The sequence below is a fragment of the Vulpes vulpes genome, chromosome 3 (genome assembly GCF_048418805.1).
Source record: "Vulpes vulpes isolate BD-2025 chromosome 3, VulVul3, whole genome shotgun sequence".
In the NCBI taxonomy this organism is placed as follows: domain Eukaryota; kingdom Metazoa; phylum Chordata; class Mammalia; order Carnivora; family Canidae; genus Vulpes; species Vulpes vulpes.
Window position 1 is genome coordinate 106,407,484 of NC_132782.1, and position 25,366 is coordinate 106,432,849.

At 58.0% G+C, this 25,366-nt stretch overlaps 2 protein-coding genes across 2 annotated transcripts; both read left to right on the top strand.

Moving 5' to 3' along the window:
- The first annotated feature begins 8,886 nt into the window (after positions 1-8,886).
- On the top strand, positions 8,887-15,708 carry TNP2 (transition protein 2). The gene is made up of 3 exons (XM_072751294.1): positions 8,887-9,762; positions 14,337-14,504; positions 15,521-15,708. The coding sequence occupies exons 1-3, from the start codon at positions 9,384-9,386 to the stop codon at positions 15,706-15,708; spliced, it is 735 nt and encodes a 244-aa protein (XP_072607395.1). The 5' UTR covers positions 8,887-9,383.
- Positions 15,709-20,421: 4,713 nt separating this feature from the next.
- Positions 20,422-22,318, top strand: SOCS1 (suppressor of cytokine signaling 1). Its single transcript, XM_072753852.1, has 2 exons — positions 20,422-20,534; positions 21,022-22,318. Exon 2 carries the CDS (start codon positions 21,072-21,074, stop codon positions 21,795-21,797), a length of 726 nt encoding a protein of 241 aa, XP_072609953.1. The 5' UTR covers positions 20,422-20,534; positions 21,022-21,071; the 3' UTR covers positions 21,798-22,318.
- Positions 22,319-25,366: the final 3,048 nt, after the last annotated feature.

The window sequence follows — 25,366 nt, forward strand, 5'->3', positions numbered from 1 at the left end:
CCCGTAAAGGAAGCCCTGTGCCCGGCTAGGCAGCTCCCGAGCAGCGACCCATGGACAGATGTGTCTACGGATTTCTGTCTTCTGGACACTTCATATAAATGGAACCCACGTGCCTCAGAGCCTTGCAGCAGCTGTTCCTTCTCCCCACATGCTTTTCCCTCCTCCATGCTGACTCACCCCTTAGGAATTCACTTCACCAGCTCTTTCTTTCTTTCTTTTTTTAAAGATTTTATTTATTTATTCATGAGAGACACAGAGAGAGCGGCAGAGACACAGGCAGAGGGAGAAGCAGGCTCCATGCAGGGAGCCCGATGTGGGACTCATCCCAGGACCCCGGGGATCACGACCTGAGCCAAAAACAGTTGCTCAACCTCTGAGCCACTGAGGTGTCCCTCACCAGGGCTTCCTTAGGCAGCTTTCTTGGCGCTTCCCTGAGGTCAAATCCCCCCAACCTCTTACACCTTCAGGAAACCCCCAAGTGGCCCTTGGCGTTTTTGCACAATTTTAATTACTGTGTGGTGGTTTCATTCCTATCTCCCGTGGTTCGATTATACAGTTATTTAGGCAGGAACATGTCGGCTTTATCACTGGATGCCGAGGCCTAGCCCAGAATCTGGCACGCAGTAGGGGTTCAGTGATGTTTTGTTTGTTTGTTTGTTTGTTTATGAATTGACTGAGTGAGCAAGCACCCTTTACAGAGAAGCCCGCTTGGTTTCCCCGGGCCGGTGGGCTGGTGACCTGGGGGCCCCCACCCTGCCCCCCTACATGCCCATATATGGACATGATCAGCACAGCGCTGGCCGCTGTCTGTGAGGTCCAGGCCCCCTGCGACCTCACAATGCCCAGGGCCCGCCCTGTGTCTATAAGAGGCCGAGGGGTCAGCCCCCCGGCTCACAGCCCACGAAGTTCCACCTGCTCACAGGTTGGCTGGCTCAACCAAGGTGGTCCCCCTGCTCTGAGCATCTGGGCCGGATCCATCCAGCGCCATGGCCAGATACCGATGCTGCCGCAGCCAAAGCCGGAGCAGATGCCGCCGCCGGAGACGCAGATGCCGCAGACGAAGGAGGCGATGTTGTCGGAGGCGGAGAAGGAGAGGTGGGGGGGCCCGCTCCGTGGGGCTGGGGGTCGTGGGGTGCTCCGGGGTTCAGCTGGGGGGGCCCCCGCCGAGCTGATCTCCAGCCGGCCTCTCCCCACAGTGTGCTGCCGCCGCTACACCGTGGTACGCTGTAGGAGAAGATGAATGAACGCCCAGACTCGCCAGCCCACCGCACTCCTGCTGCGCAACCACCAGCCAAGACCCCCCTGCCGCCTCCTGAACATGCCACCCGCTCGATGAAGTGAACAGGAGCCTGCTAACGAACAATGCCGCCTGTCAATAAATGATGAAAAAATCACCCTTCTCGTCTGTTTGCCTTGACGGGGCTCGGGGTGGCGGGAGGGCTCTTGGGAAAGAGGGCAAACGAGTGCCCATGGTCACTGGATCACTGGATCTTGTTCCACTCTCTGCTCTGCTCTGGTCACAACCCGAATCTGCACCACCATCCAAGCACCCCTGATCCTACCCACCATCCCTTTGTGACCCTGACCCCTGGGCCTCTGAGGCCTCTGCACTGTGCTCCATGGCTTTCTGTGCACGGCTGGAAATGGGCCACGGAAACTGGCTCTGGGCTGGCTGCCCGCCCCCCCCCCCCCCGCCGCCCCCTGACCCTGGGAGAACCAAGGAAAGCAGCAGCTCAAGCTCCAGGTTTATCTAAATCCCACTTCTCTGCAAAGTGTCCACCTAGGTTTCTGTCCCCGCGTAGTCCTCTAGCAGCCCTGGAGGCCTGAGCACTGCGACGGTGTCTTGCCCGGGAGTGGAGCTGAACACACCTCCCCAGCTGAGAAAACGAGGTGACTTATCCGTCTCCTCTGCCCCTCAGCCATGGAGGTGGTTCACGAGACTCTTGGAAACTTGGAGCTAAGTAGACCTCAGAGAGCACATCAATTATAATCATCACATGGTGGCAGAGAGAGCCCAGGGCAACTCATGCGTGACTGGGAACTCCGTGACCCGGTACCCCAAAGTGACAGGGCTACTTAGCACTTCTCATTTAAGCACTTCTCATTTATTGAGCACTATGCGGTCATTACCTCCAGGCCTCGTGCTGATCTTGAGAGACAGGTATACATGATCCTGTCTTTTCAGGTAAGGACATGGAATGGGACTGAACCCCGCTTGCATGACCCCAATCACTAGATGGCTTCCTGTCACCCAAACGGCAGGATGGCTGGACACAGACCCTCCTCTCCCCCGCCCTGGGGCAGGCTTTTACAAATAGATCAAACTCTAGCTCTAGAAGCTTCTGACTCAGCAGCATCTGGGGGCGATCCCTGGGCATCCATATTTTTAATAAGTGCCACCCCCAAGGTCACTAATAACAGCACATGAGCACTAGGGAAGAATTTTAAGCCCCTCTGTTTTAGTTTATTGCCGCTTTAACAAATTAGCCCAAACTTTTTTGCTTAAAACCCAAATTTATTGGTTTTGCAGGGTCAGAATTCCAAAATGATCTAAAATCCAGGTGTGGGCAGGGCTGTGTTTCTAGAGGCTCCAAGGGAGAATAACCAGTTTCCTTGTCTTTCCCAGCGCCTTGAGGCTAGACCTGCATTCCCTGACTCACGGCCCTTGTGGGACCACACTGGCCCCACCCAGAATAATCCAGGATTATCTCCCCATCACACATCCAGAAAGTCCCCTTGCACCTCAGGTAACATCCATGGGGAAGTTCGTTTGGTTGCTCCGATTCAGATTCTGGGTTTTAATGGGATTTTCAAAGTAGAGTGAGACCCAGGAGATCTGAAGATGGCATGTTTGGAGGGTGACACACAGACTGACACCAGCCTAGCCCAAGCATCACACTACCTCTTTAAGCCCGCTCTCTCCACAGAAAATAGGAATTCTCACAGGGAGGAGTGAAGGAGTGAATGGATGGAAAGTAAATGAACCAATGCCTGGCATACGCTGACATGCGGGCAACCCATATAAAACCCCAGATCACGGCACGGCCCCAAGGTGGTGAGGAAGCGTCAGAAAGGACTGTGTGAATTCACACCAGCTGAGCCACGGGCTTGGATTTGGACCAGAAAAAGGTGGCAATGTTCTTGTGGCTACAAGGGACCAGGGACACATTTTCTAGGCGAGGCAAAGCTGCTGCATGGCTATGGGGGGGGGGGGGGGGGTCGGAGCACTGACAGGGCCAGGGTGGGAACAATGGTGGGGTGGGGCCACTGAGTCATAGTGGGGGGCCCCCTTTATATACGTGTCCCCAAAGAGCGGCTAGCAGACCAGACCAACATCAACAGCAAGCGCAGGTGGGCAGGCCTCAGCCCTCCTCCCCCACCCCAAGGCCAGCTGCAGCCTCAGCCTCTGCCACCTGCCCCGCCAGCACGATGGTCCGATGCCGCGGGAGGAGTCCCAGCGAACATCCACAGCATGGGCATGAGCAGCAGCGACAGTGCCAGGAGCAGGAGGAGGAGCAGGCCGTGAACCCCGAGGACATCCCCACGGCCGAAGGAAGGACCGACAAAGACTATCACTACAGACACAGGCACTGCTCCCGGAGGCGACGGTACAGGGTCCACCGGAGGCGGCGACGCTCCTGCCGGAGGCGCCGCAGACGGGCCTGCAGGCACAGGAGACATCACCGAGGTCCGGCCGGTCCCCAGCCCTGCCCCTTGAGGCCCCCAGCCCCATCCCCACGGCCCCCCAACCAGAACTCTTTCCCAACAGGCTCCAGAAGGGTCAGGAGGAGGAGATACAGGAGGTGCCACTAAACCTTCCCGGGCCCATTGGCACCCCTGGCTGGAAAGTAAGGAAAAGTCACCCGCCGAAGAACCACCTCACGAGACAACGGCGATCCTCCGACCTGGGATGCCCAAGCCCTGAGTTTGTAAGGAGCCCACAAAATTGTGACTAAAATGAGCCTGAGTCATCTGCCAAATAAAGCTTGAGATAATACACTTGCTGTTGGGGTCTCCTTTGAGATAATACACTTGCTGTCGGGGTCCCCTTTGAGATAATACACTTGCTGTCGGGGTCCCCTTTGCGCAAAATGGCACAGAGACTATATACGAATAAATCCTGTACCATGCTGGCATGTCACCCTGTGACCCTATGGGTGTCCTCGTCACCCAGAGCCGGGGTTTCATGCTGCCCCTCGCTACTCTGCCTTAATGGATATTCAGGGATGCTGGGTAACTGGGGATAGTGTGAGTTGTACAGAGATGGATGGCAGGTCTGGTGTGCTCCAGCAAGAACAAGGCCAGGATGGAGGGAATCAAAGTCCAGCCAGGGTAATGCAGGGCCTTGTAGACCAAGCGTTTGAGGCCCTGCATTACCACAAGCCTTTAGGGCCCTGTTGGTAGGGCCCTGCTCCCTCTGGAGGCTCTAGGGCAGAACCTATTTCTGCCTCTGAAGCTCCTCCTGAGTGAAATTCCCCTGCCTCTCTTCTAAGGACACTACTGAGTGCAGTTAGGGCCCACCCAGACAATCCAGGCTAGTCTCCCCACCTCAAGAGCCCTGGAGGAGGGTACTTATTCAGCTAAAGATTTGGGGCAGAAAATTGGCAGGAATCCATTTTCCATCCCAAGTGCTCAGAAAGGACTGATTGTGTGGTATGGGCAGGCGTAAAGAGACCTGTGACCCCTCCCTGGGATGGAGTCCCACATCGGGCTCCCCGCAGGGAGCTTCTTCCTCTGTGACTCTGCCTCTGTCTCTCATCAATACATAAAAAAATCTTTTAAAAAAAAAAAAAAAGAGACCTTTGACCCAAAGAGTTAGTAGGGTTTTTTGTTTTTTTTCTAAGAGCATAGCTTAATATACATAGGGTGCAAGTTTTAAGTGCACCTGCATAGCCTCCCCCCACTCACCCTCTTCCTGGGACCCAGGCCAAGAAATCAGATGTGTCCCGGCTCTCCCTTCCCTCATGCCAACTCCCCACTCCCCAAAAGTAGCCACTCTTCTGACCCATCTTCACATACTGTCAACAGCTCTCTTGGGCTGGGTATTTCTGGAATGTGCGGAGGAGTCTATGTGCTCTCCTGCTTCTGGAAATCCTATCCCCAACTGCCATCTCAGCTAAAGGGGGGGGGGGTACTTTTGCCAGCACAAACGAGGCCTGGTGGAGGAGCCAACATGGCAAGGCGAGGCAGCTGGCCTGGAATTCTGACTGGGCCCCAGCCTGCAGGTGGTGGGAGCTCAGGGGGGCTGCTGGCAGCCCAGGTTTGAGTCAGATGTTGGCCTGGGGCTCAGGTATCCAAGGGTGGGGGTGAGGGGTCCAGGGGCCCCTTTGTGATGTCAGTGCCCTGCCTACTGTTCTCACGGCCCACCACTCCCCCGCAGTGGCCTTCCCTCCCAGTCTGGAGAGGCAGCCAGAGCTGGCGATGGGTTCCCATTGTGCCAAGCTCGGCACAGGCCACAGCCGGGGCCACGAATCCTCCATGAAGAAGCTCATGGCCTGCGTGAGTCAGGATAACTTCTCCTTGTCGTCAGAAGGCGAGGAAGAGGAGGAGGGAGAGGAGGAGGAGGAGGAGGAGGAAGAGGAGGAGCTCCCGGTGCAGGGCAAGCTGCTGCTGATGGAGCCCGAGCGGCAGGAGGAGGAGGGCACCGAGGAAGACCCCGTGGCCCAGCAGAGCCCCGAGCCCAAGCAGACGCACTCCTGACCCACGACGGTGGCCCAGGAACACGTTCCTGCCACTGTTCCAGCGAGAAGAACTTTCAGAAAAGAGTCAATAAAAAGTCTCCAAGGACTTCTCGCCTCCTGTGGTGTTGCATGGGCGCACGCGCGTGTGCGTTTGTGTGTGTGTGTGTGTGTGTGTGTGTGTGTGTGTGTGTGTGTGTTTCGGGAGGGTTGGAGAGCAGCAGTCTGCCACCCCTGATCCTGCTGTCCAGCCAGAAGTTCTCACAGGGCCCACCCCATGACTTCTCAGCCACCCTCCCCTGCTTTTGTTGGGGGGGGAATGTGGTAGCCAGGGCTGGGGGTCAGCCCGTCCTGCCTGTGGGGGACAGGGGAAGCGGGAGATTCCTCTCTGGGTCTGGGCAGATGCAGGTGGAAAGCACCCAAAGGGCCAGCGAGCACAGACCTGGGCTCAAATCTCTTTCTGCTAGTTGTGTGACCTTGAGCCAGTCCCAGTCTGTCTCTGAGCCTCAGCCTGGCCCTTCCCTGTTGAAGGGTGAGATTAACTGCGACCACAGGCTAATCGTTTGGGGAGAAGTACCCGCAGGGGTGGGTGGGATCAGGCCTGGCAGGCAGTGAGTGTGTAAGACAGGAAGTGTTGCTGGGGTCACGGTGGCTGCACCTGCCACACTGGCTCTGGTTTGAGGGGCAGAGCTTACGGAAGGGTCTGGAGTCCTCTGCTACTATCTTCACACCCAAGGTGACCATCTGTGCCCTGCCCCCTGCCCCCTGCCCCCAGAGGCTGACTTCTGGTTTATGAAGGGGTCCAGCTGCCACTGCCCTCATCATAGCAACAGGCAGAGGGAGCCCAGAGAAACTGCCAGGTCCAGATGCAGAACCCAGGCCGCTGGCTGGTGTCTGCTTACTCCGGCCTTCAGGAAGCTTCGGAACATGTCTCTCGCCCATCCTGCCCTGGCTCCCTTAACCCTTCTCTTCCCAAAAGGAAGGACAAATGCGTTCACCCCCACTTCCCTCAGTTCCCCAAGGACCAGCCATCCGGGCCCAAGAAGGGTCCTGATCAGGGCTGCTGGGGGTTACAGTATTTCCAGGGGAGTCTCAGGTTCTCTGGGAGCAGGTGTGAGGGTAGGGAGTAGCCCCGAGTTCCTCGAAGGGGAGGGTGTTGCTGACGCCTGCAGAGGGCGAGTGACGTCGGAAGGAAGAGGCCCCGCTGTAACCCGGTGGGCCAGTGGGGTCGTTCTGTCCACCTGCCCCATCGTCTTCCTGGCAAACCTCTGTCGAGCCCCTGCTGTGCGCCAGGCACGATGGGCCCTGAGATGAATAAAGCACAGTCTCTCCCACTATGCACTCGAGGGTGGGGGTGTGGGGGGTCAGCCGTGGAGGATCGGTGGGAGGGTGTGGGGTAGGGGGGAGAAGGTGAGAAGATGGGAGGGGTGGGGGAAAGTGGGAGAGGGTGGGCAAGATGGCCCAGAGACCCAGTCTTCACAGAGTGGCCCAGCACTGACCACCACCCCCCACCAGCCCCACGGAGCCCACACAAGGCAGAGCCATTAGGACAGAGCCACCTGTGCCCTCCGTGATCCCCACGGACCCTTTAGGGACCGGAAGGCAAGAACAGAAGGGGCCAGACCTGGATTTGAATCCTGGCTCTGCCACCGACGAGCTGTGGGACTCTGGGCTGGTCACTCCACCTCCCTGGGCCTGCTTCCCCTTTGGAACATCTAATAATCACACTTACTTCCCAGGGTGCATTAGTTTCTCAGGGCTGCTAGAACAAATTATCACAGATTTGCTGGCGTAAGGCAACAGAGGTTTATTCTATCACAGTCTAGAGGCAAAGAAGTGTGAGATGAAGGCACCAGCAGGGCCACGCTCCCTCGGGAGGTCCTGGGGGAGAATCCTGCCTACCTTGACCAGTTCACGGTGGCCCCAGGCCCTCCTCGGCTGATGGCCCTGTCACTCTAATCTCTGCCTCTGCCCCCACATGGCCTTTGTCCCCTCGTCTTGTGTCTCACAAGGACACCTGTCTGTGGGCGTGGGGGCCCACCTGGATGCTCTCGAGATCCTTCATCTACTTAAAGATCCTCTTTCCAGATATGCTCACTGTGATGGGTGCCAGGGGTTGGGACACGGACGTAGCTTTTGGGGGCCACCGTCCAGCCCACCACACGGGGTCACTGGGAGGCTCCAGGGCAGAGCTGCCTAGACAGGGTTGGGCCCGGAGGCCAGCCGGGAAACGGGAGCCGTGTCTGCCCTGCCTGGTGGGACGTGCTTAGCACCCACCTACAACAAAGGCAGCCTCAAAACCAGAGGCAGAGCAGCGCATGAGCAATGGAGGGAAGCAGAGATTGGCTGGGGGAGGGGAGGGAGGTCCATGGTGGGGCCGGTGGGAGACACAGGTGCGAGAGGCCAGGAGCTAGGCCCAGGGGCTTCGGCCAAGTGTGGGGGGAGCTGTGGCGGCTGCACACAGAGCGCTGGACGGGGGCACTCCGACGGGGCCACGTGCAGACGCAGGAGCTGGGACAGCTGAGCAGGGCCAGGGTGCGTGACCAGAACGGCGGGGCTCCACCCGCAGGGAGGGGAGCAGGCGGGAATCAGGAGAAAGGCAGGCTCTCGGGGGCTCCTGGGGCTTGCCGGGCATCTGGGGCTCAGAAGGGTACCCACGAAGGAAGGAACGACGTCCCTTTGGTGGATAAGGAAACCAAGCCTTGAAAACCAAAATACTGCACCCAAGACTGGACATAAGGGCAAACTGGGGTTGGAACTGAGCTCTAAGCACCCCAGCTTTAAATCTTGTGGAGGAGCTGAGCTCACCAGGAAGACCCCAGGCCCACCCAGCAGTCGGGCTGGTGACTCTTACTTATCCAACCATTCAACGCCTGCCCACCCACCGTCTGGCTCATGCACCAGTCATGCACCTGACCGGCCCGCCACCCACCTAGCTGGTCCACTGCGCTGGGGTCAGAGAGGTGCTCCTGGCTACCACGCGGCGTGGGGGGAATGAAGAGACGCACTGGGGGTGCTTAGATAAAGGGTATTGAGTTCTTTCTGGGGGCTGGCCCCGAGCCAACCGCTGGATGGAGATTCTCTCATTTAAACTGTCCAATGCCCGGGGGGGTGGAGGGGGAATTCTTATTGTCTTTGTTCTACAAGCCGGGGAACTGGGACGTGGAGAGGCGAATGCCCAGATGAGTGACCAGAGGGGAGAGGAAGCAGCAGATCTGGGACGTAGGCCCAGCTCCATCTGACCCAAGGGTCTCTACTTTTTTTAATTAATTAATTAATTATTTAAAGATTTTCTCTATTTATTCAAGAGAGACACAGAGAGAGAAGCAGAGACACAGGCAGAGGGAGAAGCAGGTCCCATGCAGGGAGCCCGATGTGGGACTCGATCCTGGGACTCCAGGATCATGCCCTGAGCTGAAGGCAGGCGCTTAACCACTGAGCCACCCAGGCATCCCGGGTCCCTACTTTTAACCGACAAATGGGACTCCCCCCAAGTGTCCCTGCAGATGGCCCCGCCCTGGGGTGAGGGTAACGGGCAGGGGCTTTGTCCTGGCCTGGCCACATCTGTTACACCCCAGTGGCCTGTGCCATCACAATCAGCCCCAACTATATAACCAGAGGCCGCCAGGGCCTCTGTAAAGCTGGGTGTGCTGCAAGAGGAGGAGGAGGAGGAGGAGGCCTCTGCCCCTCCAAGCGTGGCCTCCCATGGACACCAAGACACAGAGCCTGCCCATCACCCACACCCAGCCCCACAGCAACTCCCGGCCCCAAGGCCACACCTGCAACCAGTGCACCTGCAGCTCCCACTGCCAAACCTGCAGCCAGAGCTGCAGCCGGAGCCGGAGCTCCAGCCAGAGCCCAACTGGCCACCACAGCTCGTCTGGCCATCAGAGCCAGAGCCCGCACCCCACCCCGCCACCGAGGCACCAAAAACACACCATGCACTCCCACCACTGTCCCCCTCGGCCCACCACCCATTCCTGCAGCTACCCCAAGAACAGAAAGAACTTCGAAGGAAAGGTGAACAAGAGGAAGGTGGTCAAGAGGAGCCAGCAGGTGTATAAAACAAAGAGGCGGAACTCAGGTATCTTTCAAGCAGGTGGGGAAGGGGCCGCAAGGTCCTCCCATGCCCAGGTGAGGGGGAGCAGCCCACCTGCGGTAGTGAGACAAAGGCTGCGTGAGCCTGCGAGCCAAAGCACAGAGGAGCCATAGGCCAGGGTGACCAGGGAGCCGTACAGATGATGCACTGATGGACCAGTTCTTGAAATGAATTGGAGCGGGTTGATTGGGAGGGTGGACACACTACGGATTAGCTTAGATGGAAGCATGGATGGGTGGATGAGAGGCTGGATGGGTAAGTCATTAGAAGGTTGGTTGGTAGAGGGATGGGTGACAGAAGGGTTAGGTGGTTGGTTGAGGCAGCAGAGGAAAGTGGGAGGGAGGGTTGAAATGCATCTATTGAATGACTGGAAAGCAGAATGGATGTTGTATGGTGAGTAAACTGGATTGATGTGCTCGTAACAAAGCAGTCCTTTGAACCAATGGTTGATCAGATTAGTTGGCTGTGGTAGGAGGGATGTGGTTGGTGAATGGGTGCTGAATTGGTTGGACATAGTTGGGACAGCTGAAGGTAGGAGGATCGATGAGAGGATGGCTGAACTGGTTAAACGATGATTGGGTAGGTGGGTGGATGATCAGATTAGTGGATGGATAAATGACGGGATGGTTAACCTCGATGGATGAATGCAATGGATGGACGCACAGGTGTTTGGACAGAATGAATTGGCAGCCTGGACCTAGTTTAATGAAGTCATGATGGATAAATGGATGGACTAGGTGAATTCATGGATGGGTGGGTGATAAATGGGACAAATGGATGGATTCGCAGAAGACCCTTTTGATCCTGCCCATCTAAGAAGCTCTATCTCCACACCACATATTTAGTTACAAATGGGTTCAAACCCCAAAGAAGGAAGCGAGTGCATGAAGCATTTCGCTACTAAAAGTCCCTGTCCCATTCCCATCCCTTAGGGCGGAAATAGAACTGAGAAGGCACCCCATGGCTTGTTCCTGTGTTGGTTTCACCCAAGTAAGAAGGGCCATCACGCGTGGAAGGCTAGAAGGAAGTCCACCTTTGTGCAGGAACATGTTACTACAGTGATTTCTATGCAACATTGATTAAAGCTTGTACACCGGATGATTATTCCTTGAGTGGGCATTTTGATTTCACTAACGGGGTCAGGTGTTTGGGGGCCTGGTATGGAAGCCGGAAGCAGGGAAGAGGCTGTGTAAGGAGCAGGGGTGTGGCTTGAGATGGGACCTCATGCAGGTGTAAGGAGCCAATGCCAGTACAGGAGAAGAAATGGATGTGGACTGGAGACCCCAAGAAGCCTTCGAAGCATACAGGCAGGCCCCTGCTTGGGCCGAGCCCTCCTTTGCCCTTTGTTTCCATCTTGGTGCACACAAGTGTGTACACACACATATGGGATGCCCATAGGCCCCCACACTGTTCTGCGACCCACATGCAGTACCCCAGCGGGGAGGGGGGTTCAGGATGTGCATTCCGAAGTCCTGACCACCCTGGCTCTTGTTTCTCTGCTGTGATGCTGAGCTGGTGATCAGCCTCTCTGAACCTCACTGTTCCAACTTTTACTAAGGGGCCAGGGGTGTTCTGGTGCTGTGCTAGGCTCTGGGGACACAGAGGGCACACAAGGGAAAGAGACACAAGCAAGATACAGATACACAAACACAGAAACCAACCCATGATCTGCTAGTCACAATCCAGTTGTATCAAGGGAGCAAGGTTCATATAATGCAGAGCAACCATGGACCCGTGAGAATATTCGGGGCCAAAGAAAGAGCATGTGCAAAGGCCCCAAGGAGGGGAAGATCTTGGGGTGTTCCAAAGACTGGATGGTGTGGGACGGGAGGTAGGAGAGTACCGGGCGGGGGCCAGGCCATGCAGGGACTTGCACGGGGAGTCTGTGCAATATATATGTTGGAGCTTGACCAATATATTTGGTGTGATAAGTCACAAGAGGGTCTTAAAATTGGACAAGTGACAGGGTTCTGTGCGCTTTTAAAGATGGTGTTAGCTGCTATGGAGACTGGACTATAAGGAACAGAAGGTACACGAGGAAGAGCCGTTGGGGCCGGCAGAGGGACGGTGGCTGGGGTTGGTGCACTGAAATCAGGAGAAAACCCCACAGCCTTCTCACCTGTAAAATGGGTGCTCTTGGTGGATGGCTGGGAGGGCTCAAAGAGGTGGTGGGCATGAAGGCCTGGGTAGGATAGGTAGGCCTGGTGCTCTGCGCAGAGAAGGCACTCTGCAATTCCTATGGCATGAAGTACCAGACAGTGGGAATGGGTAGGTTCCCCTTGTAAATCACCAAGCCTCTTGGGGTCAGACCAGACCCAAGTTCCTAGCTGGGGGAACTCACACTAGCCCCGTTTCCCCCGAGAACTCCCCTCATGCCTACCGGGGTCACATGGATGCTTGCTATTCCTGGTATGTCCACGGATGCTTGCTTCTGTGTTTCATGTGGCATTTAGGGTTAGTGGAATGGGGTGAGACAGGTGGAAGGGGACAGGGGTGGAAGCGACCGGGGTGTCCGCAGTGCAGGGAAGGGGACCGGACGCCCAGGGAGCCTCAGGGGAAGGTGGTCATTTCAGAACCTATGTATCAACCTGAGACTAATATCCTGCCATAGTCAATCACGGGTAGTCTGATCCGAGCTGGGACGCGCACGCCCCGGGCTGCAGCAGGAGTTGGAGAGTCCCCATCCCATCTCTGCTGTGTGGCCTCAGCACCCAGCTTTTTTCCCTTTCTGAGCTCCTGTCTCATCTCCCAAGGTGTCGCTGGGGCTGGGGGTGGGGGGAGTCCCTGAGATGATGCACACTCGAGCGTCTGGCAAAGGGCCTGGTGCAGTCTGCGCTTCCTGGGTCCCTGGGAGGTTCCAGGTGGGCACCACGCACCTATGAGAGGATGTGGGGAAGGTTCCCATGTGGGCTGGGGAAATCGCCATGCACTGAGCACCCAGGAGGTGCCAGATGCTTTGACATAAATGTTTCCACTGAATCCACACACCGAAGGTGGGCGGCACCACTGCTCCCACTTTACAGACGAAGAAGCTGAGCCTCAGGGGTGAAATGGTTTGAGAAGGTCGTCTGGAGGGCAAGTCTGAGGTCAAACATTCACTCTTTGCCTAAAACCACCTGGTTTCCTAGTAAAAACGTAAGGCCAAGGGGCACCTGGGTGGCTCAATTGGTTAAGCATCCGACTCATGATCTCAGGGTCTTGTGACCCCGCGGGCCCCTGTCCAGCCTCCTGCTGGTTCTGTGTGCCACTTTTAAAAAAGAAAATAAGGGGATCCCTGGGTGGCGCAGCAGTTTGGCGCCTGCCTTTGGCCCAGGGCGCGATCCTGGAGACCCGGGATCGAATCCCACGTCGGGCTCCCAGTGCATGGAGCCTGCTTCTCCCTCTGCCTGTGTCTCTGCCTCTCTCTCTCACAGTGTTCCTATAATAAAAAAAAAAAAAAAAAAAAAAAAAGAACTTAAAAAAGAAAATAAATAAAACAAACAAATAAAATGTAAGCCCAGATTATGCCGTGATAGTCCCCTGACACCTCAGCGCAAGAGAGTCCGGGAAGCCCTTCTGGGGAGCACATTTTAAGGGAGCAGAAAGACACAGAGGCTCAGACCATAAGGTCAGCGACTTTGAGCCCTACTCACCAAAGGACCTCCCTATTCCTGGGCAGTGTCCTTTGGTAATATGATCGCTGAAGGCAGGAGATCTTCTACTGTGGAGAGAGGATCTCTGTAACAGAGGAAGTGAACCGGGAAGCAGACAGGCTGCATCACATGGACCCACCCTTAACCCCACTTGCCCCTGAAACCAACGCTCAGGAAAAACTTGCACAGGTACGCGCAGGTAACCAGTCCCCTAGACAAGTCATCATTCAAGCCAAGCCCGCTCAGAGCCAGAGAGCTAGGTTTACATGTGGACTCCTAAACACACACACACACACAGACACACGCCTCCCCTCCCACACTGCAACACACGCCAGCCGGCGGCTCACAGGCACACAACCCCCTCCCGCAGTCAGTCACCCGATGACAAGAGGAAAAACATCAAACCACAGATTCATTCTTTCACTTGCTTGGTTTCGGGTGGGGAGGCAATAGTTTGGGGGCAAGTCTGCTGGAAACCCAAATTCAGGAAACAGAAACAGATGCTAAATTCAGCCACCAAGAGGCCATGCAGACGCGGGGAGATGTCATCTGGGTGGGATGTCGGTGGGGGAAGGGTGGCCTGGGAAACAGTGGGATGCAGCCGCACCTGAGGTGGGACCCCCTGCCCCACTGCCCCCAGGGAAATGCCATTCCTATGGGCCTCAGTGACCACTGAGGGGACCCCGGCAGTCCTGGGGGGGGCCCAGTGGGGGGTGGAAGCAGATCTGGAGAGGCTGCAGGTCCTGGGCTGAGATGCCCACTTGAGGTGGGACCCCGGAGGGAAAAAAAGCCCACGCTCTGGAGCCCTAGGGACCCAGATTCTGTTCCCACCTCCCTTGCTGGATGAGCCCAGGCCTGGCTCTTAACCTCTCCGAGCTCCGAGGAGCGGTCTGAGGGGCCCCCTGTTCGCGATGGCTGCATCCCCAGGGCTCAGCACGGAGCCTGGTCCGTATGAGGACCTCAGGGAACATCTGTCGACTCGATCAGTGAGCAGGCCTTCACGCGACACGGAGGTGCCACCTTTGCCCCCACTGCACGGGCATAAATGGAAAAGGGTGGATTGTAACAAGTGCCAGCGAGGGTGCCGGGGAGCAGGTACTGTCCCTGCGGCTGCTGAGGGGGGTAACCGTGCACAGGCATGCTGGCAGGCAACCAGGTGGCCCCTGTTAACCTTTAAAGTGTGCAGAGTGTTGGGGCACCTGGGGGGCTTAACTGTCTGACTCTTGATTTCAGCCCAGGTCATGATCTCGGGGTTGGGGGATCGAGCCCCAAGTCAGGTTCCACGTGGAGTATGGAACCTGCTTGGGATGCTCTCTCTCCCTCTCCCTCTGCCTCCCTGCACCACCCCCCATGCCCGTGCAAGCACTCGTGCATGAGCTCTTTCTCTTAAAAAAAAAAAAAAAGTGTACAAAGTGTTTCTCACACATGGGTACCAAGGGCCAAAAGTTGGAAACAACCCACGTGTCCATCCACAGGGGATGCTATCTATGAACGCACTGGGGTCAGCGGGAAATACTACCCAGTTTTGTTTTGTTTTTAAAGAATAGGAGTTGATCTCTCTCTCTCTCTCTCTCTCTCTCTCTCTCTCTCTCTCTCTCCCCCCAGATCACCAGCAGTGAAAAGGACAAGATGGAGAAGGAGGTAGAGGCAAACAGTCTGCACGGAGCAACACCGCGTTTTCACGGGGCCGGGCTCGGGGTGGGGAATGCAGCTATGTAAGTGCACAGAAAAAGCTGTGAGCACAGAGGCCAGGCCGGTGCCTGCGGTTACGTCCCGGGAGGGGAAAGTACTTTAATTATTTTATACGAGGAAATGAAAAAGGTAAATTAAGGAGGAAAAAAAAAAAAAAAAGGAAAGCGCGTCCGTGAAGTATTCAGTAAGTGCTCAGCAAAGCTCTGTTGCCTCTGAAGAGAGGCGGAGAGGGGAGTGCTGTTTATAAACTCCGTGGCTGCAGCCCCCCGTTACCTGCTCTCGAGCTGGTGGCCACAGCCCCCTTTCTGGGCTCGCTGGGCAGGCCAGGCGGCCTAGAGGATGCTCCCCAGAGGGCCTCCTCACCGCGGGGCAGGGAAAGGCCACGGCCAGCGCCTGCCAGCCCTTCTTGCTCCCCTTAGCCGTGTGCCTGCCACCCTCACAGCCTCGAATGTGTGCCCTCAGGCCTTTGCCTGGGTTCTGCACGGCCAGGAGCACGCTCCCGTCTTGTCCCTTGGCCCAGAACCACTTGTCCCTTCAAATGCAGGTCGAGGAGCACCTCCTCCCAGAGCGTGCTCGGGGTCCTGCCGGCCTGGCCGGGGGTGGGTGAGGGGGGCTTCTGTGCCAGCAGACACTGGGCTTCCCAGGGCGGGGGCCCCTGTCCAGCCTCCTGCTGGTTCTGTGCGCCCTGAAACGAGATGCCTCCCGGGCCTGGAACAGAGACCAATAGCTCCCCTCCCGGTGCCTGCCATTCGCAACCACTTTCCCTGAACGAGCGGCCCCCGGGGCTGAGCGCTCCTCTGGGCCCCATCCTGGCCCTGACTCTCGGTGGCCCTGCTCTAGGTCAGGGTCTGGGTCCAGGTTCATAGCTTTTACGCCCTCTGTCAACTGCCAAAGGTAGCTGCCCTCGCTTCTTGCTCTCAGAGGCTCACACTTAATTTGCCATTTACGGGAAACCCTAAAAAGGATGGGAACCGGATTGGCTTATTAGTGTATGAAAATAGAATAAATAGGCTCCAAGTGAGGTCATGAGGGATTTACTGATGAAAAGGCACCGGGTGAAAAAAAAAAAAAAAAAAAAAAGGCACCGGGTGGGACGCCTGGGTGGCTCAGTGGTTGCCTTCGGCTCAGGGTGTGATCCTGGGGTCCCAGGATCGAGTCCCACGTCAGGCTTCCTATATGGAGCCTACTTCTCCAGGGCACACGCTCAACCTTCTCAACCTTCTCCGAAGGCACATGCTCAACCACTGACCGCCTGATCTCACTCCTGCCCCAAGCCCACAAAGCCCGTCGCTCCCTTGCTCCATTTCCCCACAATCTGAAATGCATTCCCTGCCTTCTCTCTGCTTGAAGAGCTCCGGCAGGCAGCAGGCACTCAACCAATACCCCCCGAATCGATCCTGAAGGAGGGAAACGGATGGGTGCCTTATTGCCCCCATCTTGCAGAGAAGACTCAGGTGCAGAGAAGCTAAGAAGCTTGCCCGGGGCCGTGTGCTGATTAAGTGATGGATTTAAACCCAGGCCAGCTGACCGCGGAGTCCACGCTGCAAGTCCCCCTGAGGCACAGGCTTGCGTGGGAGGCTCAATGGGGGGGAGGGGGGTCCACGCTCTGGAGGCAGGCAGGATGGAGGAGCCCGGGGCCGAGGACAACTTCAGGATTGCATGTCCCGGCCAGGAGTGGCTTTTCCCAGCAGAACTTTGCCAAAGTAGGAAAGAGAAACTGAAAAACTGAGCCCTGTGGGCCAGGATTTTGATTCTCCGCCACCCTCCCCCAGCTGCTGGCTGGACCCCTCACGTCCAAGCAGCCTGGGGCCTGCCCAGCGGGGAGGAGGGCCACCCCACATGTCAGGCTGTGGCCCAGCGAGCTGTGGACAGAGGGCTGTCCCACCCGCCCTGTGACCACAAGTCACCCCGTGCTGAGCGCTTGCTCTGGGCCTGGCACTCGGCTTCGGGCTTTGCACGCAACTGCTGCTCTGTGAGGCATAAAGCATCCAGGGACCGTTTTGCAGATGGGGCACACGAGGCCCAGAGAGGGCAAGCTGCTTACCGAAGGTCACACAGCAGGGAAGCAGCAGGCATGGGGAGAGTGAACGCAGCCTGCCCTGGCCGTGCAGTCGGAGCTCCTCGGGGCTCCCATGCTACCTGGTTCCCGTGCTACCTGGCTTCCTGCGAGCCCAGGGCCGGCCTTCTGGGAGAGGCAGATGTTCATCAATCAGCATATTTCTTTTTTCCCTTCTGGCATCTGGATGTGGTTTCATTTTGAACCTAGGACTTCAGAAAACGAAACCAGGGCTAGAGTAACTGTCACTGTTGGTGGTGAGGAGAACCCACGTGGGCTCGGCGACTTGTGCCTGAGTCACCACGGCTTTCACAACCAGGATCTGGTCAGCGGGGAGGAGGGGACCCGGCCCGCTGTGCAGGCAAGGTCACCGACACTCTGAGATGGACTTGGAGCCACAGTGGGTGAGGTGGAGGCTTGGATGCCAAGACCCAGGGCCGCCTCAAGCTCAAAAATGGGAGGGAAGCCGCCAGAGCACAGCTGTCCCCGCTCCTCCTCCCTAGGTGGGTTCCAGATACCCAGGAATCTCTGCTTTCTTTGGCATCTCCTGTTTTCTTATTGGACAGACCAGGATTTGAGGGCACCTGGAATTGGGGGTGGGGGGGGAGTTTACAGCACAGTCAACAAGGAGTGAAGGCTTTAGAGGTCTGATACCCTAGGTGCGAATCTCAGCTCTGCCCTTCTGAGTTGCGTGCCCCCAGGCAAGGGACTCCCCTTCTGAGCCTCAGCTTCTCTATCTGTAAAATGGACAGATTGGGTCGTTGGGCCAAAGGGGGACTGTAAAGCATTTAACACACAGTCAGCTTAGGCCAATCGGTCACAGTTATCAGTAAATGAATGAAGGAGGGGGCTCCACAGGCATTGCTGAGAGTGGTAGCAAGCCAGGATGCTGGGAAAAGGGAACCCCAGTCCCCAAGAAAAAGAGCGACTCTCCCACGTAGCCATGGAGGATGTCAAATTAGGAGGCTAGGGGGGCATATGGACCATCAGCTATTTATAGGTTTCCCTCTGCCCAGAGGCCTGCCAAGGAGACGTGTTGGCAGGAAAACAAGTCATGCAGGAGCCAGCCGGGCCTGCTAGCCTTCGCTGGGCCTGGACCCCCACACACACCCCCAGCTCCAGGGAGAGGAAGGTGCTACCCTTCCCCTCTGCCCGCATCCAGGGACCTGGTTCACCCTTACAAAACTCTCTTCCTTCTGCTCTCCCCAAGCCTTCTCTGGCCTGTGCTCCTGCGGTTGGGGCTTCTAAAACAGGCACAAGGGACGAAGCCACGTGGGTAGGGGCTCCAACACACTGCCGCACTCACAAGCACCCTCAGAGGAACCACAGCCACAGCAGACACCTGCTGAATGCTTACTACGACCAGAGACTGTTGTCAGCACTTGACCCATAATCACTCACTTTAATCCCTGCCGCTAGGAAGGGAGTACGATTGTTTTTCCTGTAGCACAGATGGAGAAAGCAAGGGAGAGTGCCTAATTACAAGGTCCGAGCCACAGGGCTAGAGAGTTGCATGGCTGAATTGGAATCCAGGCAGTCTGGGTCCAAGGTCTGGCTTTTGACCACTACTTTATATTTCATCTGTCACCCACCATGGGACACAGCACCAGCAAGTGCTCTGGAATGCCCACAGCACCTGACCACTGGTGCACGCACGCCTCTCCATCTTCTCTCCCACCTCCCTGCATATCGGTGCACCCGAGTGTGCACACACACACACATCATACACACTCACGACCCAAGACAACGCCATCAAGGACCAACACCAGCGGCTGCCAACACGAATCCAGGGGGCTGATGGGGTCCTAGGCAAGGCTGGCTCTGGGCCACCCCCTTATGTTCAAGAGGAAACACAGACAGTCTGGGGCCTGGGAAGGAAAGCGCCAGGGAGGCGGGCAGGAGGACCTTGGCACCCATCAGGGCTTCCGAGAGAGAGGCCTGGGCTGCTGCCCGAGAGCAGCCTGTAGAGGGCAGTGTGTGCCAGTCTGAGGCTGCTCGCCAAGCCCCCAGCCAGGCCCGGGTTCTGTGCAACCCTGCAGGACTCGGAGTCATAGACGACCCACTCACTAGCTCCCGACCCTCATTTGTTCTTTCTTTCCTCCCAAACTACACGCACCAACCAGGCACCGAATCCGTGCTCACTGGATCACGCACACACGAATGCATAAATTACAGCCGGCACCATCAGGCCCCCGTGGTCCCAAGCCCCAGGCAGGAGTGCCAGGGAGGGGCAGATACTTGACCCAGCAGCGGGAGGGGACTCTATAAGGAAGGGGCTGGAGGAGAAGGAGGGCAGGCCAGGACAATTCAAAGTAGGTTTTTGGAATCATCACATCAGCGAACCATCTTTTTGCTGAGCTCCCAGGTGCATTTGGAGGTGCCCAGCCATTCCGCTCCCCAGAATAGGAGAGCGGGGCACGCTAGCCCAGCGCCACCCGTCTGCCAGTCGCTGCAGCCCGCAGCCCCCGACCGGGACCTCAGTTTCTCTGGCTGCCCCCCAGCAGGGAGAGCGAGCCAGGACTGCCAGGGACCTTGCGGCCGCGCCCGGTTTCCGAGGAACTCACATGCGCCGTCGAGGCGCGCTTCTTGCGCCTCCCAAGGGTTCCTCCGAAGCCTGTGGTCAGGCCACCGCTTCCTGGGAAGCCCAAGCCAAGACCAGGGACAGCGACAGGCTGGGAGGGCTGTGGGGGCAGCTGCCGGAGGGCTCGCGGCCGGGGGGGGGGGGGGGGCCGCTCCGCGGCGGGAGCAGCCCCGAGGGGTCGGAGGCCGGACCTGCAGGTGGGGCCCCGGAGTCCGAGGGGGAGGGTCTGACTCCAGCGAGCGGAGGTTAGAGACCTACCCGAGACGGTGCCGAGACACCTGCGGGCGGGGGAGAGGGGCGTGTCAGGGCCAGTGCAGAGGATCCTAAGGGCTTGGCTGCAGAAATCTGGGACCCAGGCTAGTCCTGGCGGCCCAGGTGCGGTCTCCAGGTGCGAAGGGGGCATCCGGGCCACAGCGGGTCCAGGGGCGGGACCAGCACCCTCGATGGGGGGGGGTCCCAGGACGGGGGTGAGGCTGGGTCAGCGGAGGGGGTGGTCCCCGAGGGCGTGGGAAAGGACGAGCTCGCGCAGCCCGCGCCAGGGCACCACCGCGGAAAAGAAACCGAAAGTGGCGCGGCGGGGCGGGGCCTGGGGGGCGGGGCCTGCGGGGGCGGGGCCTGGGGGCGGGGCTACGGGCCCCACCTCCGGGCCGGTTTAAAAGACTGGTGCAGGGGCGGGCGCGGAGCAGAGCGAGCTGCGGCCGTGGCAGCTGCAGGGCTCCCGGCCCCGGAGCATGCGCAGGAGCCGCCCCGGAGCCCCCCGCCGCCCCGCCCGCGGCGCCCCGCGCCCCGCCGCCAGGTGAGCGGGGCACTGGGCAGAGAAGGGGAGGGAGAGGGGAGGACAGGACCGGGCAGGACGGGACACGCGGAGGCGCGGCCCCGGGGGCTGCGCGCGCGGGGGTCCGCCACGCCCCTGGCCCCCGGCGGCCCCACCCCGGCAGCCCCCAGCGTGCGGGGCGCCCGCGGCGCAGCTCGTCCGTCTTTGCCCATCGCGCCCGGACGAGGCGCCAGTGCCCGGCGCGGCCAGCAGGCGGCGGCCGCGGGGCGGCGAGCCGAGGGCCAGGTGGCCGCAGTCGGGGCAGGCTTGTCCCGCGCCTCTCCACGCCCCCCTCTGGCCCGGCGGCCGGACTCCGCCCCGGCACAGCCTGCACCCCCGCCCCCCCCCGCCCCCCCCGCCCCCGCCGCCCGGAGGGGCTCCCCGGGGTCCCTGGGGTCCCTGGGGTCGGCGCCCCCTGCTGCCCGGGCGCGCCCCAGCGCTCGGCTCAGCGCCCGTGTCTCCCCCGCAGCGCACCCCCGGACGCTATGGCCCACCCGTCCGGCTGGCCCCGCGTGTAGGATGGTAGCACACAACCAGGTGGCAGCCGACAATGCAATCTCCACGGCAGCAGAGTCCCGACGGCGGCCAGAGCCTTCCCCGACCTCGTCCCCGTCCCCGTCCCCGTCCGCGTCCGCGTCCTCGTCCGCGTCCTCGTCCTCGGCGGCCCCCGCGCGCGCGCGGCCCTGCGCGCCCCCCGCGGCCCCGGCCCCGGCCCCGGCCCCGACCCCGGCCCCGGCCCCGGCCCCGGCCGCGGCCCCCGGAGACACGCACTTCCGCACGTTCCGCTCGCACGCCGAGTACCGGCGCATCACCCGCGCCAGCGCGCTCCTGGACGCCTGCGGCTTCTACTGGGGGCCCCTGAGCGTGCACGGGGCGCACGAGCGGCTGCGCGCCGAGCCCGTGGGCACCTTCCTGGTGCGCGACAGCCGCCAGCGGAACTGCTTCTTCGCGCTCAGCGTGAAGATGGCCTCGGGCCCCACGAGCATCCGCGTGCACTTCCAGGCCGGCCGCTTCCACCTGGACGGCAGCCGCGAGAGCTTCGACTGCCTCTTCGAGCTGCTGGAGCACTACGTGGCGGCGCCGCGCCGGATGCTCGGGGCCCCGCTGCGCCAGCGCCGCGTGCGGCCGCTGCAGGAGCTGTGCCGCCAGCGCATCGTGGCCACCGTGGGCCGCGAGAACCTGGCGCGCATCCCCCTCAACCCCGTCCTCCGCGACTACTTGAGCTCCTTCCCCTTCCAGATCTGACCGGCCGCGCACGCAGCATTAACTCGGGGGCCTTGTTAGGTTTTCGTTTTATTAATTATTAATTGCCCTGGAACCACGTGGGTGCCCTCCCCGCCTGGGTCGGAGGGGGCGGGCGTGCAGGGGGTGGGGGGCGAGGCGCCTCCCAGTCCCCCCCCACCTGCTGGAGACGAGGCCGCAGACCCCTCCCCTCTCTTGGGGGAGGGCGCCCCCCCTCCTGGTGCTCCCTCTGGGTCCCCCTGGTTGTTGTAGCAGCTTAACCTAACTGTATCTGGGGCCAGGGCCTGAATTTGTACCTCCTACCTCTTCATGTTTACATATACCCAGTATCTTTGCACAAACCAGGGGTTGGGGGAGGGTCTCTGGCTTTATTTTTCTGCCGTGCAGAATCCTATTTTATATTTTTTACAGCCAGTTTAGGTAATAAACTTTGTTATGAAAGTTTTTTTTTTTTTAAGAAAAAAAAAAAAGGTTTCTAGAGCGTGTGCTTTTGCTGAAGGGATTTCCTTGGTCCTGAATGGGGTCTGGGGCAGAGGGGGGTCCTAACGCAGACCTGTTTTCCTTGGTTCTGAATGGGTCTGGGGCAGAGGGGTCCTAACGCAGACCTGTTTGGATGGATGGATGGATGGATGGATGGATGGATGGGGAACCTGCGTGCTTCCACCCACAGCTCTCAGGAGGAGAGGAACTGCTGGGCCAGTTTGGGTATTTTGTGTGGGGTAAAATGGCAGCTGGTGTGTGAGTACTTCATGTGTGCCATACCCTATTCTGTGCTTTACATGCTTATATTTGAGAAGCCTATGAAGCAAGAGTCTTAGCCTCTTTTTTTTTTTTTTTTTTTTTTTTTACGGAAGAGACAACCAAGGCAGGGGCACGTTTGCCCCAGGGGGCCATTCCCCATGACATTCCCCATGTCAGAGAAGGCCCATTTTTGGCTGTCCACCCAGAATCTATTTGAAAAGGATGACAGAGAGGAAACTTCTTTCATTCTGTGACCACAACACCTTCCAGGAAGAAGGTGGGGGTGGGGTGGGGGCTTGATGACTTTTTGGAAGGAGGAGTGGCACATTCTGAAACTCGGCATTGAGGGAGACATATTTCAGATGGGATAGAGATACAGGGCTGGGCCTGACTTCATCCTTCCTGTCCTGTTCTGTCTCGTGTACTTTTTGGTGAAAACACAACTGGGAGCCAGAAAAATGCTTTGTGGTCTGTGGTGGCAGGAGGGCCCTGCTAGTGGCTTTGGGCAATTCCCTTTGCCTCTAAGGGCCTCAGTGTCTACCTCTAAAATGGGTTCGCTGGAGGAGGTGGTTGCTGTAACGCTCAGCAGCAGGTGTCTGCATCACAGACAAGGCTGAGTTCTCAGGAGCTGGGCGACAGAAGAGTTGCTCCAGGGCACTGTGTGGCTGGCCCACATCGCCCAAATTGCCCGCCACATGGGCTCTATGGCTAGTCCTGTGTCAGTGGCCTGACAGATAAGCCATGTTGGCCACCCAGGGCTGTAAGGCCACACCCGGTGAATTGAGTCACTTTAGGGTTCAGGGTTAAACAGCCTCACGGACATGTTGCACTTTATTTGTAGAAGTTGGACTGGCCCTCTTTGCAGCCTTGGACATGCTTATGATGAAGTGTCCTAATATTTAATAATACCTTTCAGACTTGAAAGTGCAACATAAAATTAACTTGATAGAGAACTGGAACAGCCCAGGCCTGTCTTGGGGATTAAATAGGTTCCAGGCCTCAAGGTTAAGGATGGCCAGGAGAGATTTAGGATCTCCGCACTTTGGCAATTGCATCCTTTTAATAAGGTGGGGTGGGAGGGAAGGAGGTGACGTCTTGTCTCTGTGCCTCTAAGGAGCGACTGCTTCTCCCTTCACCACTTCCCTGCCCTTTGTTCACTGCTGTGTGGATCAAGTCTCGTCCTCCTGACTTTCCCTGTCTCACCCCCCCTACCCCCTGCCTTCCCCTCTCAGCCTGGACAGTGCCTGGAGAAATCCAAGAAGGCAGTGCTTGGGCACACCACAGACACTTAGTGAGCACTTACTGGATGCTGGGGGGGCCTGTGCTACCTTGTTGAATCTCCCAGCTGGCCTGTGAGTTAGAAACCTCTCTCCCAAAAAAAAAAAAAAAAAAAAAAAGAAACCTCTCTCCCATTTTACAGATAGGAAAACTGAGGCTCGCGGAAGCCGCAAAGTAGGGCACACAGTAAGTGGCGAAACTTAATACCTCTTTGGAGGCGGGGTACCACTAGGCAACAGAGCCTCCCAAAGAGGGCCTAACCAGCAGCAGCAGCCAACATACAGAATATATGTGTATATATAGCCTTACTGCGCAGGCACCATTCCTGGCCCCAGGACCTATATGAAAACATTCAACCACCCCTCCCCAGACTTACAATTTGGCTGCTGTTAACAGCCCCATTTTACAGAGGAGGAAACAGGTCCTCATCTAAAGAGAAACAAATTAGCTTATGATATTTTCAGGGCTTTGTCATCCTTCTTAAAAAAAAGTGTTTAAAAATGACATCCTCCCCGCACAAACTACTCCCTTTAGAAAACCTGGAGCAGAATAGCTGAGAATAAAGGCCCCTCTGATCACATTCCCTGGAGCTGGCCCCCTTCTCCTTGTGAATCTTTTTTTTTTTTTTAAATCTATACTAACATACAGACAGTGACCTAAAGTGACCTAAGAGCCCCCAGGAGCTGCACCCCGCCCCGTGTGACTGAGATCTAGTGCACACACCACTGCTGCAGAGGAAAAGCACTGGGGATGGTGGCTAGGGGGGCGGGGGGTGGTGGTGGTGGTGGTGGTAGTGGTGGTGGCAGGGGGAGGGGAGGTGGCAGTAGAGGAGCAGTGTGTGCCATGTGGCTTCCCTGGTGGTGCAGATGCTCCGTCTCAAACCTCAGCTTCATGATTCAGCAGCACTGGCGTCAATTTACAAGAATGAAAAGTGAGAGGAGGGTTTGTGTGTGGCGGGGGCAGGATCAGGGGCCCAAGTGTGGCTGACATCTCCCCGCTGACAGTGGGTGGACTGGGCATCGTGGGGGCAGAAGGTGGGAAAGCAGCAGCTCTGGGGCCTGATGGGGGAGGCGAGGAACAGGTGTGGGACCTGCACCACAGCCGCCCCTGGGCTGGAGACTCTGATCTTCATTTTAGAGATGAGGAAATGGAGGCTCAGAGCCGTATAGCCACTCACTCAGGGTCACAGAGCAACCCAGCGATAGCCAAGACTCGCCCAGGTCCATCCCACTCTAAAGGCGATTGGTTCCTGAAAGAGGAGGAATCCCACGAAAATGCATATTCATAGTTCTCACCCCACCTGGTTGATCATCCCAAGCTTAGGAGCAGAACTGTTCCCGCTCCCCCAGGCAGGAGCTGAGCCTCTTGCCCTAGAGGTGCAAACAAGCTGGCAAGACATCAGGGCTCTGAGTGAGAGTTGAGCTCCACATAACACACATTCCCCGAGCACCTACTATGATCCCGGCATTGCTCTGAGCCCAGGGGATGCAGGGAACGAACGGTCCCCTGCTCTCCTGGCATTCACCTCCAGACACCCGGGGCCTCGCACAATA

Excerpts from the sequence above, each read along its gene's own strand:
- TNP2 (XM_072751294.1), top strand. The coding sequence starts at position 9,384 with ATGGACACCAAGACACAGAGCCTGCCCATCACCCACACCCAGCCCCAC. Across the intron at positions 9,763-14,336 it reads AACAAAGAGGCGGAACTCAG|GGCTCAGCACGGAGCCTGGT; the intron begins GTATCTTTCAAG and ends CTGCATCCCCAG. Across the intron at positions 14,505-15,520 it reads GCGAGGGTGCCGGGGAGCAG|CCGTGTGCCTGCCACCCTCA; the intron begins GTACTGTCCCTG and ends TGCTCCCCTTAG.
- SOCS1 (XM_072753852.1), top strand. The coding sequence starts at position 21,072 with ATGGTAGCACACAACCAGGTGGCAGCCGACAATGCAATCTCCACGGCA.